Source organism: Pteropus vampyrus, unplaced genomic scaffold (assembly GCF_000151845.1).
Source record: "Pteropus vampyrus isolate Shadow unplaced genomic scaffold, Pvam_2.0 Scaffold23, whole genome shotgun sequence".
NCBI classification, from domain to species: Eukaryota; Metazoa; Chordata; class Mammalia; order Chiroptera; family Pteropodidae; genus Pteropus; species Pteropus vampyrus.
In genome coordinates this window covers 10,840,820-10,855,275 of record NW_011888804.1, presented here as the reverse complement: position 1 = coordinate 10,855,275, position 14,456 = coordinate 10,840,820, and the positions used below count along the sequence as shown (strand labels likewise).

General features: G+C 50.9%; 1 protein-coding gene across 1 annotated transcript; it reads right to left on the bottom strand.

The window, feature by feature from the left end:
• Nucleotides 1-1,037: 1,037 nt before the first annotated feature.
• Nucleotides 1,038-4,577, bottom strand: IGLL1 (immunoglobulin lambda like polypeptide 1). Its single transcript, XM_023528299.1, has 3 exons — nucleotides 4,286-4,577; nucleotides 2,901-3,019; nucleotides 1,038-1,441 (listed from the first exon to the last, which is right to left on the bottom strand). Exons 1-3 carry the CDS (start codon nucleotides 4,471-4,473, stop codon nucleotides 1,122-1,124), a joined length of 627 nt encoding a protein of 208 aa, XP_023384067.1. The 5' UTR covers nucleotides 4,474-4,577; the 3' UTR covers nucleotides 1,038-1,121.
• Nucleotides 4,578-14,456: the final 9,879 nt, after the last annotated feature.

The window sequence follows — 14,456 nt, the reverse complement described above, 5'->3', positions numbered from 1 at the left end:
CCCAAAAGACGACCTGCCTGGGAAGAGCTCATCCTCAGAGAGACCCTGGGAGCCTCACAGCCTCACAAAGTCCCCATAAGGTCCTGGTTTTCCTGCTGATGTCCATGAGCTGATGGGGATAGTATCTAACAATTAATGCATCACAACTACCCCACCACCCAAGAAGAGGGCAGGTGCCTTTCCATGCCACACACCTGAGAGTATCCCATCTCCCTTTGCTCTCAGGGGGCAGAGCTGAGCTGCGAGTAGGGGAACGGCTCAGGGGATCTGGGACACTTTTAATTGTGATACAAGATGTCTGGCCTTAGCATTGAGACATCAATTTTCCACCAGCAAAGGCCTTAGTTTAATCTCAGAGAAATTTCCCTCTTTGCTTGGTTCCTGGGAAGCTCAGAACCTATCGGTCAAGTATCCGAGCCTCCTGGCAGGCCTTTTGTATGACAGTTATCTTCCTGTCTTCCTTGTAGTCCTCTTACATCTCTGAATCTGCCATTGGGTGAGGAATCGAGGTGGGACCCAGATTTAAGAGCCTATAAAACTGATGCTGCTGGAGTAACCTGGATCCCATAGCGGGTCCAGCTTAAGGGACTGACAGGGAGGGGGCAAAGGTGGGCGGGAACTGCACTGGGCATGGAGGGAGCAGGGCATTCCAGGGGGTGAGGGCCAGGAGCAGAAAGAGTCCCAACCAGGTCAGGAAGGGAGAGTTTATCTGGAAGTCACCAGCCATGGCCACCATGACCAGGAAGGAAGTTCATGGTGGGCATAGCCGTGCACTGGAGGAGGAAGGCGGGGGGAAGGAAAGGGCACTGTGACTGGTGACCAGACTCCTCATGTCCTGGCCAGTTTCCTGGGAGGCACCCCAGGGAGACTGTGAGCCTCTCCCTGTGGAATACTTTCTCGCTGCAAGCCAAGGATTCCCTCCCTCCACCCCAAGAACCTGGAGAGGTCACAAATTAAATATAAGACAAAATAAATGAGCAGAGAGCACGATTTCTATTGACAATGAGGACATTTTATTAAGAGTTATTTGAGGAGGAGGGAGGAGGCCGACTGGGGGTTGGGAGGGGGATCCCCCTGGGTGTCTTTCTGCTCCAGCCCCTTGTAGTGGGGGGCTGAAGTTCCTAAAAACACTGTGAGGGGGCCAGTGTCTTTTCCACAGTGCTCCCCTCGTGCGTGACCTGGCAGCTGAAGCTGCTGCTGGATTTCCACTTGTCGGGTGTCAGGCTCAGGTAGCTGCTGGCCGCGTACTTGTTGTTGCTCTGTTTCAAGGGCTTGGTGGTCTCCACGCCCTGGGTGACGGGGCTGCCGTTCGCTTTCCAGGCCACCGTCATGTTGCTGGGGTAGAAGTCACTGATGAGACACACCAGTGTGGCTTTGTTGGTTCTGAGCTCCTCAGAGGAGGGCGGGAACAGAATGATCAAAGGCGCGGACTTGGGCTGACCTTCGTGGACAGAGGAGAGAATGTGAGATAGAGAGAGAGTGAGGGTGTCGGGCCAGCCCCCACTAATTTACAGCCTCTGTGACCATTCCCACAGTGTCTGTGCTTGTTCACCAAAGGGACCCTTCTTCCATCTCTGTTGCTTCTTTTCTACTCAGTCCTTGGATTGCAGACGGCGCCCCCAGAAGCCTTTCCCAGTCACCTCTCCCAGGTGACCTAGTCAAGCTCCTCCATCTGTAGCCTCGGTTTCCCCGAACGTAACCAGGGCAGACTGTCCTCCCTCCTCCTAGTCTCCAGAGTCCGAATGTGGAGTCTGGCCCTGATGTCCCAAGCCCCCAGCCCAGCATCAGGACACTACCTCACTTCATTCTTCGGGAGCCCGGGGCCCCCGACCTGGTCTGCCAGGAGAATCCTGATGGCATGTGGGGAGGCCCTGAGCCTGAGTCCAGAGTACAGTGGAGCCTGGAGTGTCCTCTTCCCTCTGGGCCCCCAGCTCTGCCCCAGCCCGATCTCAGCTCTCTAGCGAGGACTGGTTCCTCCCAGCCAAAAGCCCAGGGGCTCCTCGTGGCTCTGCCTGTCTCTCTATTCCTCCTGCCCTGACCACAGGCTGTGTCCTTAGGGCTGCTCCCCCAGATGATGGGCACAAAGGCTCCATGGCCACCCCAGCACCTCTGATGACTCCCGACTTCACGGGGCAGCCATGTGGCTCTGAGCTCCCCATTTGTTATATCCTGACTCTAATGTAATCTTTTGGGTAAGGCAGGTGAGACGCCTGGACCCCAAGGGTTATGGGGCTCTAGGGACAGATGAGTCCCTGCCCCACAGGACCTACTCCTTTTTGACCACCATCCTGGAAGGGCCAGATTTCTGGTCACCTCAACCCACCTTCCCTGTGTCTCTGTGTCCCCATGTCCCCACGGCCCAGCAGAGGCCCTGAGAGTTTCAGCTTAGAATGAGCAGGACCCCTCTCTCACTTCTCCCTGGGCCTCCCCTGGGGCTGACCCTGTGTCCCTGGAGGTTGGGGTCATAACCCTGTCCCTGGCTACCTGTGTGGCCCTCCCTGATTGGATGGGCATTGAGCCCTCAGCCCGGACCCCAGGGACTCAGGACTGTCTCCAAGGCTGCTTGCTCCCATGCTCCTGGTCAGGATCAGCCTCTGGTCCCCTTGTGGGCATCTACCCTGGAAGGAGCCTCATTCCTGGGCCAAACCCCCAGCCCAGGCCCCTGGGGTCTGGTTGCATCCAGACTGTTGGACTCTGGAGTTGGCTGCTCCTGCCGCTGAGTTCTTCCTGCTGGTAACCCCGAGACCAACCCACCTTCTCCAGACCTTATGGAGAAAAGTGGGGGTTGGTCCTTAAGATTAGGAGGGCAGAGGGGAAGCAGCCCCCAGAGAGGGAAGAGTGACTTTCCAGAGACAGCAGAGGGGTGGGACAGGATGGAAAAGATGGTGAGAACCACTTACCTAGGACAATGAGCTGGGTCCCACTGCTGAAGACATACCATGGTGACTGAAGATTAGACCAAAGCCCACCGGGCCAACACCTGGGGCCTGCCTCCTGGGGGCCAGTCCGGAGCAGGGACCTGATGGATATGATGGGCACAGGGCTGCAGCAGGCAGGGCTGTGTCCTGGGGTGGCGTGGGGAGGTGGCCAGGCCCCCAAAGGCTGGGGAACCCCTGGGTCCTGTCCCTGCTGGACGCCGAGAGGCTAGTCCTGACCTGACAGCCATAATGCTGACCCAACACCCACAGGTGCTGACCCACCTCCATGCTGCACCGCTGGTGTAGCAGAGGATCAGCTCACCCCATTCCAGCCCTTCTCCATGGAGACCCCCGCACCCCTGGAGCAGGTGCCAGGCTGCAAGGCCCTCATCCAACTAGGACCCCTCACTTTGCAGAGGGGGAAACTGAGGCCCAGAGTGGTGGACTCGTCAGCCCAACTTAGAGGATGGAGATGGGGAAGGCTGGAGGCCATTGAGTTTGGGCACTGGAGTCTGCACCAGCTGTGTGACCTTGGGCAGATTGCCTCACCTCTCTGGGACTCTATTCCCATATGTAAGTTAGGGATAACAGAGGGATTTGCCCTTTGGGGTCACTGAGAGGGAGGTTATGCCCCTAAAATGATTAATGCCTGCAAAGAATATGTGGTTGTGTCAGTGATGATCACAAGTGGTCTCAGATGCTCAGCACTTTGTCTGGGGACTTCCCATATACACAGAGAGGAAGAGCTGGGGTCACCCAGCAAGGTGCGGCAGGCCATGGCCCCTGTAGACCCTTGCCCAGGGCCTTTCCCATGGAGGTGCCTGCATCCTGGGTGGGCTCAGACTCCTGGGGGGCCAGTCCCAGAAGGCAGCCTTGGCTGAGGGTCCTTAGCTCGGGGTCTGGTGACCCAAGGACACCAGAGAAGGTCACCTCCACCACAAGGCATCAGCTAGAGCCTGTGCCCTCATGCTCCAGGGAGGGGAAGAGTGAGGACTTGGCACATCAGCTAGAGAAGGAGGACCCAGCACTCCGGGAGGGCAGCACTCGCCACCCATGGGACATCCTGCCCTGACTTCGTTTCTGCCCTACCCAGAGGACTAGGGTGAGGCACTAGTCTTGGTTGCAAAATTTAAGAGATGCCCAAAACTCAGTAATTAAGATAAATAATATTTTAATACAATATTAAAAAGTAGAAATCAATGCAAACAAATCCACACTAGACAAAATGTCAACTCTTTAAACAAAGCCAGTGTCTGCCCAGGACTCTCGCTTCTCTCCCCTCTCCCCGCACTGAAATTCTGTTCCCCACTCCTAGGTTGAGCTGCAGGGACCCTCATGCCCCCCACATGACTCACTCAGTCCCTTACCTGTCCCACAGGCTCCAAGGGCTGCTTCTTGTTGGGGCTCCAGGGCCTGGGGCCCTGCCCCGAGGTGCTGCTGTGGGGAGCGACAGACCATGGGTGCCCACGGCCAGACCCAGCAGCACCATGGGCCAGCAGCCAGAGCTCTGCCTCCTCTGGTTCTTATAGCCCACCTGGCCTGTCCTGGGCCTCATCTGCCCTCAGGGTCAAAGGCACCTCTGGCTGACCTGCTGGTGTAAGCTCCCTTTGGCGGGGGCAGGGAACAGGTACCTCTGGTCCCTCTCACTGTCAATGGCTGTCGCAGTGCACCTCGGCCAGAGTGGCCTTGTTCTCTGCCTGGGCTTTTTTTGGTCCCTGTCCCAGTGCCCCACCCTCTCCAGGGCCATGACCATTACTCCTGGGCATCTCTCCCAGTGGAGCATCTGCCAACCGCCCTGCTGCGGTCAGGATCAAGGGCTCAACTGCCTCCCATCACAGCTGCCAGCCGGGCCCCACCCCTGGGGCCCTGGGTGAGTCACACCTGCTCTTGCCCTCTTTCCCCAGTTCCCCAAGGGTGCTCAGTCTGTGAGCAGATATCTCCCTGGGGCCTGGATGGGCCATGGAGGGCAGCCGAGCACCCAGTGGATCATGAGTCCAGTGGGGTGAGGCTGGGGCTGGGGCTTCTCTTTTGACCAGCCTTGAGGTGGGGGTGGTGGCAGGGCAGGAAACAGGTGTTGGTTTAGCAAAAAGCCAGTGTTCAAGTTGGGGAATCACAATATAATTAATAAAAATGATCTTCAATGTGCCATGTTCAGCGCTTAACAGATCTCCTTTCTCTCTCTCTCTCTCTCTCTCTCTCTCTCTCTCCACACACTCACACTCTCACACCCTCATAGATTTTATCCAGAGGTCACCACCACAAACCCAGTATCTGGTGTATAGCGGTGGCTTCCGAGAGGCCCCTTTTTCCTCTCCTTTCAGCGTGAACCAGCCACCTCCCCCATGTCCAGTTACACCGTTAGCCCAGGGCCCCTGTGCTGTGGTGAGGGGTGAGCGGTAGGCAATGAGGAGAGGCTGAGTGTCCTCATTGGGTGGCAAGGGCCTTGCTCTGCACTAAAGCTGCCAGGAGTGACAACTCTGGTCACTTACATGTCTCCAGGCTTCCTTTCCTCCTTCTCCTCCATCTTAGCCATTTTTAAGTGTACGATTCAGTAGTATTAAGCATATTGACATTGTTGTGCAGCCATCACCATCATTCATTTCCAGAACGTTTTCATCTTGCAAAACTGAAACTCTGTCCCCATTAAGCAACTCCCCATTCCTCCCTCTGCCCAGCTCCTGATAACCTGTATTCTAGTTTCTCTCTCCACACATTTGACTATTCTAGGAACCTCTTGTAAGTAGAATCATTCAGTATTTGTCCTTTTTAAAGTGCTTTTTAAACTAGGAAGTGCTCTATGCATAAAACATATAGAAGATTATTATTATTATTACTACTAATACTACTACCAGCTAGCCCACTTGACGTGGCTTGGGAAAAATCAGTAGCCATTAAGCAATAAATGAATCCCTGGTAATATTTCAACTGCCACTTTTCGAATGTTCGGTTGCAACTCATAGAGGCTGTGAAGTCGATTCAGTCAGTTGCAACCAGCGTTTTGCAATAATTGAGTAGCCTAGGGCAGACAGGAGAATGAGAGCATCCTTTGCAATCGGAAGGACAGTGATGGTTCATGGGGTTTTGTTTCATTTATCTAGATACGTAGATATGCTCTGGATAATGACAGGAGATGTATTTCTCACTGAAAGTTTTGATGAAAAAAATTTTGGCAAATGTCCTGAGGCACACTGGTCCAGTTGTGCATACAAGACAAAGTTCATTGTCAAATCCACCCTCGCCCTTCACAGTTGGCTGACTTGGAGTTCATGTTTGAAACCGTCCCTTGATTTATATCCTCTTTGTCCCAGTCCACCCAGGCCCAGTGTGTCCTGGGGCAGTGTCATCCTAATGGCTCATCCATCTCTGTGGGGCTCTCCCCAGGGTCCCCCAGAGTGAATTTCATGAACACCGCATGCCCTGGTAGAGTCTGGCCATCCCAGACATCCTGTTGGTGTCTATTTTACTATGGTCATGGGATGCTGTTACAGACAGACTGACTTCCAGATATTGCAGGGTATGAAGGAGCCCCTGGAGGGGCTTCTCCCCATTGAGGTACTTGGCCCACTCCTGCCTCTGGCCTGGGCTACTCAAACTTTGTGGGCTTGAGCAGGGTCCGTTCTGGGGGGGGGGGTCCAAACTGAAACTGCTCCCTTCCAGAACCCCTGTGTGGATGTGACTCTTACCTACTGCCCACGGCCTAGAAGCCGTGGTTCCTCTGGGGACTGCCCAAGGTCTTGGGGAGAAGGGGCTATCCCTAAACTCAGTGATCCCAGCTGCTCCCCCTACCTTTGCCTCTACACCTGCCACTACAGACCCCATCCTCCTGTGGTGGCCACTGTCAGAAATCCATGTCTGGCTGGATGCTAGGGACCCTGGAGGCATAGGCTAGGCCTTCCCAGCTGATGCAACTGAAGTTCTGGTCCGCTCAGGCCTGCTACCCCCAACTCCCAAACTGAAATGTGCCTAAAACTAGATTCAGGCTGAGTTAGAAAGTCTGGGTCCAGTTGTCTGGCTGTCCTGTGCCCTGCCTGCCCCAGCCCTTCTCTCTTGGAGCAGAGGGGCATGACCCTGTCCAGTCGCTTCTGCCCTGCTCCTTGTCAAAGGCAATCCTCACTTCTGCCCCCTGCTGGTCAGTCTCCCCTCCACTCTCCATCCCACATGCTCAAGAGACTGCCTGCAGCTACCGTGGACTCCTCTCTCCCAGGCCATCTTCAAAACAGGTAGATGGACCCCTTTCCTGAGGTCTCAGGTACAAATTTTCTAAAAATTCCCAGGTTCTCAGGGTCACTAGACTTGCTGTATGGCTCCAGAGCCTCCCTCTGGGATGGCTTCTGCTATTTTGGAAGGTTCAAAACATTCTCCAAAGCCCAGGGGTTTCATTCAACACAAGGTGATGATATAGCTGCCTTTGTTTATTTAAGGCCATTGAGATGGTTAATTTAGTGTCAACTTGGCTGGCCACAGGGCCCAGATATTTGATCAAACATCATCTGGATGTTTCTGTGAGGGTGTTTTTGGATGATATTAACATTTAAATAGGTGGATTAACATTAAATCAACGCTTTGAATAAAGCAGATTGCTCTTCCTATGATGAGTGGGCCTCATTCAATCAGCTGAAGGCCTGGATAGAACAAAGACAGACCTCCCCTAACCTAGAAGGCATTCTGCCAGCAGATGGACTCAAACTGCAACTCATCCTCGGGGCTCTGTCCTGCCCACGTACTCTGTAGATTTTGGACTCACATCTCCACAATCATAAACCAATTCATTAAAATAAATCTCTCTTTAGCTCTCTCTCTCTATTTATATATACAGATAAATATTCTCTTGGTTCTGTTTTCTGGAGAGCCCTGACTCACACAGCTAGCTATGTCTCTTTATAATAACTCTGTGGAGTGGTCATCATGATCCCCATTTCACAGATGGGGACACTGATATTTAGGGGCTTATTTAAGTGCTGTGACTTGCCGGAGATCCCAGAGTTGGGAAGGTATAGAGCCCTCTAGATCCGAGGACGGGAAGCATTTTATGGACTGCGGATATCTCTGACAATGTGGCAACAGCCACAGAATTTCTCCCCAGAAAAAGGCTCATTTTCCCAACCATATACAATGTTGACTATAATTCGTGGACCCCATGGTTAAGAATACATTCAATAGACTTGGAACGCGGAGAGTGGACAGTGCTTCTCCCATTCACTATTGCATCCCTGGTGTCTAGCACTGAGCCTGGCACACAGCAGTGCTCCATAAGGCTTTTGAGAGGGCGTATGAATGAATGAACAAGATTACATCCCAGGTCTGTCTACCTGCTAAGCCTCTCCTTTTCCTCTATGCCAGTGGCCCCTCTATATCAGAGCTCTCTGGGCTGGAGCGGGGCATGCCTATATTGAGGGTTCTCTAGCACAGGTCCCTGGGTCTCCTGTCTTAAGGGAAAGGCAACCACAGGGTGTCAGTTCACCGTGATGTCATCCACCCCTGATACAGGCCCTGAGGCCTCACATCTGTGTGACAATTAGAACTTCTCTTCCTATGACTATCTCCCTTGCTGGTGTCAGGAGCTCAGCACCCAGGGGTGGCCAGAGAGGTGTGTCTTCTGTCTCTGATTCCATGGAGTCATTTTCATGATGGAGCATCTTGGATCTGGACTGAGCTCTGTGATACTGAAGCCGATCACAGCCGCCATGCTGGTTAGTCCTCATGCAGCTTTGAGGCCAGGGGTTGCTGTCCCCAGGGGACAGAGCAGAAGCTGAGGCCTAGCTGAGGATGATTAACTTGGTGAGAACTAGAATCCTCACCCAAAGCTCCGGACCCTTCTGTCCAGCATGGAGGTGGCAGGGGGAAGGACAATGAGAATCAGGCCAGGGCAGGCAGGTTTGTACCTCATGTCCCCATCTGTCTGTGTCACTATGAGTCACTGATAGCTCCTCCAAGTGCCATAGGAGATGGCACAGTTGTAGTCAGCCTCATCCTCAGCCCAGGCCCCGCTAATGGTCAAGGTGGCTGTGTTCCCCGAGTTGGAGCCTGAGAATCGGTCAGGGATCCCCAAGGACTGGATGTTATCATAATAGATGACCAGCACAGGGGCCTGGCCTGGCTTCTGCTGGTACCAAGATGCATATCTATCCCTGAGGTTATCTGCAGTGCAGCTAATCCTAGCCATCTCTTCCAGGGCCTCTGCATCAGGTCATAGGAGAAGAGAGGGGACTTGAGGATGAAGGGACCATTCCCAGGGGTCTTAACCTGAAGCTGTGCCAAGGTCAAGCTCAGGGTGCATGGGGCTGAGCCTGCAGGCAGGGCGTAGAGGGCTGCACCTGTGCAGAGAGTGAGGAGGGGGAGCAGGAGAGGGTCCAGGTCATGGTGATAACACCTTGAGCTCCGCCTCCTGAGCCTGCTGCTGGGCAGGGCTCTCCCAGGACCTCTTATTGTTGGCTCCTGTCTCTTGCAGTGAGCTCCCTGTGCATCTGAGTGGCTGGTTCCAAGAAAAGCAGTTAGGAGCAGGGCCTTCTCCCGGGGCTCTCCACGCACCACAGAGCTTCTCCTGCCTCAGGGAGGGTGAGCTCTGCCTTTGGATCTTAGATGAAATCAGGATCCCAGAACTTTCATCGCCACCATAATAATGGCACTGCCTTTGGTTCCAGCTGCCCTGGCCCCAGCGCTGAGCCAAGCACTTCTGACAAGTGTTGGATTTGGCGGATCCACATACCTGCCCGCTGTGGACACCCTCTGTCAGCCAGGCTCAGAGCCATCAGAGCAGAATTAGGAACATGAGTCCTTCTCCTCTTTCAGATTGCTTGCCTTCGATGCCTCCAACACTGTCATCTGGCCCCAAATCACATTTCTTTTGGGACATTCATCCCATTTATTGAAGGTCATTTGCATTTCAGGTATTTTTTAAGCCTTAGTCTAAACAGACTAATAGGAAACAAAACCAATTTTCTTCATGTTGTCCTTGCAGCAGACAGTTTAACCAAGGAAGAGGGGCCACAGGCAGCATCACATTCCTCTCTGTGTCCCTGGGCAGCAAAGCGTAGAGTGAGGGGTGGTCCATGGGATTGAGGACACTAAGGGGGATGGCAACAGCCCAGCCAGGGGGAGATCTCCATATACGGCACTGTGCACTCACCACCAAAAGTGTAGTTTCCTTCCGTCACCATGTTTGACTCCCTTTACCCCAAATACCTTGTAATTTAGGTGTGATGGCAGTAGGGGCAGAGGAGAGAAAGACATCCTCACCTGGTTGAGACCATGCAGATATCAGGAATACTGACTAAAGGTCCAAACCCTAAACTGAGTCAAACTAAGGTTATCACATTAATTAAAAACTGACCAGCAACAATGAAAGATGGCGATTCACAGAGCAATTTGGCAAATAACAGAAAGAAAAGCTATCCAAATTGAAAAGGAAGAAGTAAAATTATCTCTGTTCACAGAGGACGTGCTCTTATGTAGAGAAAATCTTAAAGATTCCACACAAAAAATATGTTAGAACTAATAAATTCAACAAAGGGGAGAAGGTGGGGGAATGCTTCCACCATGGCCAAGCCCTCCCCTTCCCCTCAGCTTAGGGAACAGGCTCCCTGGGTAAAGGGCCTCTCTCGTCTGCCGTCCCCTTTCTCATTGCTGCACCCTCCGCCCACTTGAAGGAGTCTGTCTGAGTCCCATATCCCTCATCCTCCCCCATGTCCAGTAGCTCTGGAAGAGCTTTTTCAGGAGGAGGACAAAGATGATTTCCCCGGAGGCTGATTGGATCCATGGGAGCAGCTCTGCAGGACTCCAGTGACCCAAAGGGTCAGAAGGGCAAACGCCCCCAGTTGACCAGCCCTGGCCACTTCTCCCGGCCCTGCCAGCACCATTAGAAAGACAAAACTGCAGCCCGCTGCCCACCTAATGGCCCTTGACAGATGCTGGCTGTGACCAAAAGCACAGTACCCAAGGGACAGCCTTTGAAAAGACATCTGTGTTCAATGCGGTACAAATAAGATTCCTCCAAGATACAGATTGTGAGCAAAGCTCTTAAAAATATTTATCTCGGAAACCACTAGAACACACACAAACCTGACATGTGCATACAAAGGGGGGGGGGAGGGGCGGCGGTGCTTGGATTGTGCGGACTCCTCTTCCTGATTCTCTCCCTTTCCTGCACCCCAGGGGTTCTCCCCCAGGGTTGACCACCACCAAGTTCATAGAGGTAGTACCTTCAACTGGAGTGCAATTTCAATTTTAAAAAGAAAAGAAAAAATTTGAGCACTAAAAACAGAAACAAATAAACAAACAAAAAACAAACAAAACAGCCTTGTGGTGGCCTCTCCACTCACTCCGGGAAAAGGCCAAAGTCCTTACAGGGGCTTCTCAGGCCCCTCAACCCGCCCACCACCTCCTTCTTCCCGCTCCCAGAACTCACTGATGCTCAGAGAACATTTATGTTCTGAGTGTGCTCCCGCCTGAGGTCACGTACACTAGATACTCCTCCCCTAATTCGCCTGGCTCACATTCGCCCTGCTGTGGCTTTAGCTTAAGTGTCATCTCCAGAAAGGCCCGTCTTGCCCTCTGTCCTGACCCTGTTATATTTCTCTGCAAAGCTTCGTCACCACCTTATGGATGATGTTAGTTGCTTAGTTGTTCAGTTTTTGTCTCCTTACACCAGAGTGTAAGATCCCCAAAGAGATACCGTTAAAATGTACAGCTGAAACTTATCGGATTTTGTCAACCGATGTCACCATAAAAAAATAAATAAATTTATTTTAAAAAAAGGTCCCCAAGGGAAATTGTATGCTGACAACTGCCGCGTCCCCAAGGCTGGACATGCTTGTCAGCCAACACTTGCTTAATGTTGAATGATGGAGTAAAGCTCTTGTCCATTAGGGAAGATAATAAGGGGGTGGGGAGGTATGGGAAATGGGTGAAGTGGACAAAATGTGCAAACTTCCAGCTATAAGATAAATAAATCCTAGGGAGGTGCTGGACAGTATGATGACTGTAGTTAATAATATTGTGTTGTATATCCGAGAGTTGCTAAGAGAGTAGATCTTTGCAGTTCTCATCATAAGAAAAAAATTGTAATTATGTGTGGTGATAGATGTTAACTAAACTTATTACGGTGATCATTTTGTAATATATACATATATCAAGTCATCATGTCATATACCTGAAACTAATATGATGTTATATGTTAATTATCTGTCTATATGTATCTATCTTCATACTTCATGTAGAAAGTGGGAAGATATTTCAAATATTAAAAAATAAAATTCAGGATTCTGTTAATTTTTGGATATCTATATTTATCTCGATGTACAACTTCTTGGATGATAGATACATGGCTGATTTTCCCAGAACATGTGGTAATATTTTGCCCTTTAATTAAGCTGTAAGAAGTCGATACATTCTAATCTTCTTAATAGCAAAAATAACTTAAAAGTGTTTTATTTATCTCAGTCAATAAGAGATGCATATCAGATTGAATGTTAATAATGTAATTGTTTGTTTTCTAAACAAATAAGATTAGAAAAGACTCATCATTCCCTGAAAGAGTGAAATTCCAAGCACGATATATAGTGATCACAAACATGTATGTAATTATTTTGTTATTAAGCCTTACCAGAACTTGCCACATTAAAAAAAATGCAATACCCACCTCCTCTGTATGCAAAGATATACTTCGGATATATTGAATAGGTGAAAGCAAAGCAAAATAAACAGAAACAAAAAGAAGTGCATTATTAAACCTAGAGTTAGGGAGAGTTATGTAACAAGATGCAGGAGCCAAGAAAGAAATTCATCCAGGTCACCCCATCTCTTACAGCAGCGTTGGCAGAGAGCAGACATGACTCGGATGCCGGGTCTTGGGTAGCAGAAGAAACCCCTCAGGGAGAGACGGAAGTTTGGCTTGTGGCCAGCAGGGAGCGCTGTGGGCTTGCCCTGGGATGTCTGCACACGCTCAGCTCATAGCAGCCTTCTGCTCTGGGGATTGGGCTTCACATTCACCGACGCGAGACTCAGTGGCAGAGTCCGCTGCACCTGGACTTATGTATTTTCTCAGCTGCTTCTTCCTCCTTGTCCCAACCAGCCTGGTATCCCGAATCAGTGCCGATTTCGACGAATGCTCCTCTGCTTCACCTTCTTCCCAGCCTACCGCTGCTGCCACCACCTATGTGTTCACATTCTTCAGATTGTTATGTTCCCATTTGACTCCCTTATATGCCTCACAACCTTGCAAAACATAAAGTGAAATAAACTTATTACCAGATTTCTCTAGAATAGCTTTCTTCTCTTCAGTTACTTTGTGGTGGTGGCATTGTCATGTTTCTGCTGAGCTCAGCTGAGCTATGTTTTCAGAATTCTCTTCCCTGCATGGTTTGGCAAGGGTGGGGCACAAGAGAACCATTATGTAAGATCTGGAAGGTGCATGTAATGCTGCAGGCCTTGTTTTTTTTGCCACTTTTTTCCTTTTTCCCCCCGGCCCGGGTTTAAGTGGGAGAGACGGGGTTTCAGTTGTCCATGTTCTGGTCCATACCTGGCTACGAATCTGAATGGCCTAGAGTGAGTGCAGGCTCAACACCAGAAGAGAGGCAGTAGCCTGCCCAGACTGCTCCACCGGTGTAAGGTCCGTCCTTATAACAATCCCGTGTTCTGCACCCGCACACAGCTATGGCTCTTCTCTGGTCAGTTCTACCTGACATTCACCTACACTAGTACCCTTGGTCTACACATCAGGACTCTCTGCCTCCCTCCAGCGTCTTTCAAATTAACATATTCCTCTTGGTCTCCATTGCTAGTGCTTTTATTCAGACTCTGGATATTGTAGGAGACGCTGTCAGAGACCCGTCCATATCTCTTCAACACTTGTATTTCCGTTTGACTTTTAGGTGCTGTCACCTGGGTACCTCTGGCCACCAGCTCCATCTATGCCTGTGTGCAGGGTAGGACAAAAGTGTAAGAAACGAACTCCTCCCAGGAGCAGCTCTTGACCAATAATGGATGAGAGTTGGTGAATAAACACCCCAGTTCTCTCACCCTTCCAGAGGGATGTCGCTGAAGTGTGTGTTCTAGAATATTTGCCAGGGGTCCCCAGTGGGATTAAACTCCAGTTGGCCGAAGTGGTAACTTGTTTTCTGCCCTCCTTCCCTTCCCTCTCCATGTTTCCCTAGGATCTCCCCTCAAATGAACTACTTGCACTTGATTCAGGATTCAATTCTTAAGAAACCCAAATTAAGAAGCTGTTCCTGACAAAGAGGTCTTAAGAAGCAGAGCAGGTCTTCACCATGAGATACTGGAATTGGATGGCTCATCAGACAAATCGACGTAAGGAACCCACTGCTGGTGTTACTGAGTAGAGTGGCGATGGCTCTAGAGTGCTGGGTACTCCAAGTAATGACTTTTACCTAATACGACCTCACAGGTAATGAGCATGTTGCGTTTAAGTGGAAGGGGTTGCACAGACTAATGCAATATCTCTAGCATTTGAGTGATAGGATGGAAATGGTCATTATAAAACTGTGAAGTGTGTTAGTTGTTGCTAAATGCCAATGGAGCCCT

Excerpts from the sequence above, each read along its gene's own strand:
- IGLL1 (XM_023528299.1), bottom strand. The coding sequence starts at position 4,473 with ATGAGGCCCAGGACAGGCCAGGTGGGCTATAAGAACCAGAGGAGGCAG. Across the intron at positions 3,020-4,285 it reads CCTTGGAGCCTGTGGGACAG|GTCCCTGCTCCGGACTGGCC; the intron begins GTAAGGGACTGA and ends CATATCCATCAG. Across the intron at positions 1,442-2,900 it reads GACCCAGCTCATTGTCCTAG|GTCAGCCCAAGTCCGCGCCT; the intron begins GTAAGTGGTTCT and ends CTGTCCACGAAG.